Raw genomic sequence first — 4802 nt, 5'->3', positions numbered from 1 at the left:
CTGCAACTAAATTATTGACACGCACAACGGAGCAAGGTTTTGGAGGAAATGGTGACGCGTTTTATTGGAGTTTTTATAAGCAAACGATGATCGTTTCCTAGAATTAACAACAGGTTCAACTGTATCCCAATACTTTACTTATTCCTTTATTTTTTTAAAGCTTTATTTACTTTTACTACAGTAATTTAAAAAAAAAAAGATCAAATCGAGTTAGATTTACAAATTATTCGTTGTTTTTGGGCAAGCTAAGTACATTTTCATTTTCAAGTGTGCATTCCCGTTTCATTTAAGGACAGAATAATCCTTTACTTTTGAGCAAAGCCTGTCTTTACAGTTAAAATTTGGCTATAATAAAACAACAAAGGCCTGCTTTTAAAGACATGTATAAAGCACTTTTTATATTTAAAGAAAAACTTTTTTGAAAGAGTATTAAGATTCAGTTTTTTTCATTGCAACCAGTGACTAAAATGTGAGCTACATGTTTATTGTGCCACTGAAAGCATTACATATGTGATAATAAATAATACAAATACAATAGCATATGTATATATATATATGGAAACTCTGACTCTTTTGATAAGCTGGTTGAAGCAAATAAATACTATTTCGTTGATGACTGAGACAAATGAGAGTGTGCATGAGAGTTAGAGGTCATGGAACACTGTAGGGCCCATGAGGCTGATTCTCTCCATCAGCAGCTGGTTGTTTAATGATATTCTGCTGTGGCAGGCATGTTAATGAGCTCTATATGTTAGCTTTCATGCCTTTCCTTTATGTCCATCATACATACAACAGGGCTGAATTGAGTTATAATTGTCATACATCCCGTGGAGCTTATTGAAAACTGAAAGACTCCATCCGCTCACACAGTATTTAGGCCTTGGCACAACAGAGGCTCGTGCAAAGTGATGACATTTCCCTTATTTGTGCCTGAATAGTCTTCTAAAAATGTAAAATCCACCTAGCCTACAGTTTCATTTATTCTGTTTAAAGAGGAGCTTATTAGACTATGAGTTGATTTTCAGGCCTTAACCTGTGACCTCTCCCAGAATAGCTCAAATTCAATACCTTTTGGAGAAAACGAATGAGATTTAAAGTTCTATTTACTGGGACAAACTTTATATAGTTACACAGCTGAAGAGACAAATAAAGGAAGATGACCCCTTTAGCACTATGGGGGACTGGAGGCCCCTGAATGTGTCCAGTCTCCAACATAGAGGGGACTTCATTAAAGTAACACATAAACAGCTGTTGTCTTTAACATGTAAACTATTGAGAATTTAAAAGTGCACTGAATGGCCCCGCAGCTCCCCGTGGGCATATGGGCGTTAATTAGCTGGATATAGCCATAGATTAATTATAATATTTTTTTCGCCCATTCGTATCAATAGAGCAGCCAGACAAAGTGTCTTTTGTTCTCTGATGCAGGACATTCTGTGGCTGACTGAATAGGTCTTGGCTATGTCTACATGGATTTGCCATATGGCAACAAAAAGGAAAGAATGGAGCCGGAGAGCGCTTTGTGTTGGAAATCAGAACAAGCTCCGTCAGAGCTTATGGCTGCATGAAACTGACAAAGTCACTCTGGCCATCAAAAGTCTCCATTTTCATCAAAACATTAAAGTCAGACAGTCGGAGCTGCGCACCTTGAACGGAGAAACTTATGGAAAATGATGAAATGCGTCTTTGTTTGGTGCGCACTGACAGGCAGCAGGCCGAGCGCGCATTCAGACGCTGCTGCTGCTGCTGCTGCTGCATTTGGCTTCTTTCAATTAAGGGTAAACTTGCAAGTATGACCTGTTGAATGGTTTGTTTCAATAGACGAGGACAATTACAAAGACTAGTAGTTTTCTTTTTCCAGCTCTGGCAGGTGGCCTCCACGCCCGGTGTATCTACGGCGGGGTAAACAGTGTGTGTGAGTGGGTCTTTAGAGGGCTTGTTGAGTGCGGGTGGATGTGGGGGTGTCTTCGTGGCGGACAAAGCGGGGATCCAAAGGCAGCTGCTGCTTCTTTAGAGGGGCGAAAGGGCCTTTAAATCCGAGCCTATATCCCGCAGCTGCCACGCTGCCCGAGGCTGCGCGTCTGAATGCGTTTTCCTTGGATGGGCCTGAGCGCACAGAGGCAGGTAGAGGTGGGGAGCAAAGGAAAGTAGCGTACCTGCTTCTATTAGATGTCTCATAACACTGATTCCTTTATTGTTTCACTGCAGTAAACCACTGTAAAATTATTAAGGCCTTGCAACTAACAGCTGCTGTTCTGTGTTCCTTTAAGTCATGATGCGCATTTCAACCTCAGTTTCCACAATAATTCATATAAAACAAAATAATCTTAACTACACAAAGCACACAAACAAATCCGCAGTTTGAAGTGAAAGATATTTTATTCCCATCTTTTGCAAGACATAATTAGGGCACTTGTATGAAAACACACACACAAAAAAAAACAACGGCTCAGAGACACAAAGAAACCTATTTTTTCAAGTGTGGACTACTAATGGGGAAGCTACATGATTGCAAAACATCACGATAACAAAAAAATGTAAATAATAAAATAAAATAAAAATATGCCCTTTGGCTAAATCAACAAGGCATTTAACAAATATAAAGAAACATAAATAAATTATAAGTTAGAATAGACTTAAAAATATACATTTACAGAGGGGGAAAAAACAAAACAGAACAGAAATATACATTTATAAGCTATTGTCTCTATAAAGCTGTACACTTTTGGCCAGTGTAGACGATTCTTTTAAAGAAATATAGGATTGCACAGATGTTAAAACATTTAACACTGTCGAGTGGCTGTATGCAAAAGCAACAATGAATGCTACATTTGTACTGGATAGAAGTCATTCGGCGAATATTTCCTCTCTTTCTCCTCTTCCCTTCCCTCCCCAAACCGTTCAGTCCTGAGAGTCTGCGCCGGTGTTCTGGTCCGCTGCGCTCCGCCGGGGCGCACCGAGCCGCAGCCGACCGGTGGTTCGGACTTCTTTGTCCCGCACCGTCTCCCGTTTTTGTCTCTGCTCCTCCTTCTCCTTCTTCTTCTTAAGTGGCGCGGACGAAGAGTTTGCCCCCTCAAAAAAAATGCGCAGTCAAATAGTGCAAAAACCACCTGAGGAAGGAATAAAGAAAAGAAAAAAATAGGGTAAGTTCTCTGCAGAATTCCGGAGAAAGACGGCGAGTCAGCTTTTCGAGGAAACAGGAGACGTAACCTCAGCGGCAGGCGTCACCCTTTACCCGAGCCTTTTCCCGCCACATCGTGACGCACATCCCCCTCCCCCACCCACTGGTGTTACTACAGCTACTACTATCACTACTACTGCGATTTCACCACCACAAACTCTCCCCCACCCCCACCCTCCAGATAAGGACTGTCTGCGCTTTCTTGGCTCATGCAATCCTTCGCAATTAATGCGTAAAAACAAACCAGAAATAGCTGATAATGAGGCAGCAGACAGCTTTAACTCAACCCGTGTCATTTACACACTATGAAGCAGGGAGGAGAAATAAATCCGCGTAATCACATTTAAAATAATTTTGAGGAGCAATTTAGAAAATAAGATAAATACCTTCAACGGATCCTCTTTCGGGGAGTCTGTTCCACCGGGATGGGAGACTTGGAATGGTGGCAAGCGCTCATATCGTTCAGTTTTCTATCAGCAGCCCTCTTTCGTTTCACGAAGAAGTCTGTAGGAAAGAAGGGATACATTTAGGCACATACATTACGCACGGAGGAGAGCGTCAGCCAGGGAGGAAATCTGGATGCTCTGGAGCCAAGAGCGCACCAAAGGCTGTGGAGGGTTTAAAGCCCTTCTATTTACCTGGAATGTGTGTGTTGTTGTCAGTAGTGGCCGTCCTCTTGTGTCTGACACACGGGACCTGTCTGTGAGCCGGCTTCCCTGAGTTGAGTTTGTCTGTGCGGTTCTCCTGGTTGACCTCCACCGGGCAGGGAGTGCTGCTGCTCTCGGGCGCGGCCAGGCGCTCCAGTACATCCAACCGAGGGGTCTCCGAGGGGAGAGTAGACTCCGAGGAGGGCTTCTGCTTGACGGGAGTGGCAGGCACCCTGGTCCTGTCGTCCTGTACAGAGTCCTGATAAAACACCGGGGTTTTATCCACGGGCACCTCTTCCCACTTGTAATCCCCTTCCAGCGGGGTGTTGGCCTCGAAATTAAAGTTCCATCTCTGCTGGTCCCGCTCGGAAATCTCCCGCAGCTTGGATTTCATCTCCCGGCTCAGCTCTTCGTGATCCACCGGTCCGAAGAGGTTGCGGCAAACGCTGGTGCGCCTGTGGAGAGGGAAGGTCCTCCTGGCCACCAGCCTCTCCAGCGCGCTGCTCGATAACTGGACGTGAGACATCTCCGAGATTCTTTCCGAAAAGCCCCCAAAATGACAAAATCAGAAAGCTGATTGATCCCCGATGAGAGAGTATCAGGTGGTGTTGTTGTTGTTGTGCTTGAAGTGCGTGTGCGTCTCCTCTCCTCACTCCTGCGTCTCTCTACGCCACACAGATCAGTTTAAATGTACTTTTCATGGTGAGCCTCGGAGTATATAACCTCCCAACAGGTCGTCAGTCAGAGCAGGCACCTCGGACGACTTTCTCATTGGTTGCCGTAAGTCCAACCCTCTTCCCAAACACAGACAACCCCCACCCTGATTTCCCATCGACCCCCTGTGCCCATTTGGCTGTGCGCCGAGCACAGCGCAGCGTTTTGATTTTTCTCCCAGTGTCAACCCTCGGACGAAACCGAGCGGACTTTCCCGGTGTCAGCGGGAAGGTGTTGAAGCTGCGTTTTCGCTCGCGTTT

The 4802-nt window shown here is 44.6% G+C and overlaps 1 protein-coding gene across 1 annotated transcript; it reads right to left on the bottom strand.

The window, feature by feature from the left end:
- Positions 1–2357: 2357 nt before the first annotated feature.
- Positions 2358–4529, bottom strand: LOC111582800 (cyclin-dependent kinase inhibitor 1C-like). The gene is made up of 3 exons (XM_023291649.3): positions 3820–4529; positions 3568–3685; positions 2358–3110 (listed from the first exon to the last, which is right to left on the bottom strand). Exons 1-2 carry the CDS (start codon positions 4352–4354, stop codon positions 3570–3572), a joined length of 651 nt encoding a protein of 216 aa, XP_023147417.1. The 5' UTR covers positions 4355–4529; the 3' UTR covers positions 2358–3110; positions 3568–3569.
- Positions 4530–4802: the final 273 nt, after the last annotated feature.

Source organism: Amphiprion ocellaris, chromosome 3 (genome assembly GCF_022539595.1).
Source record: "Amphiprion ocellaris isolate individual 3 ecotype Okinawa chromosome 3, ASM2253959v1, whole genome shotgun sequence".
Taxonomy (NCBI): Eukaryota; Metazoa; Chordata; class Actinopteri; family Pomacentridae; genus Amphiprion; species Amphiprion ocellaris.
Note: the sequence above shows the minus strand (reverse complement) of the source record. Positions and strands in the feature narration are given on the sequence as shown.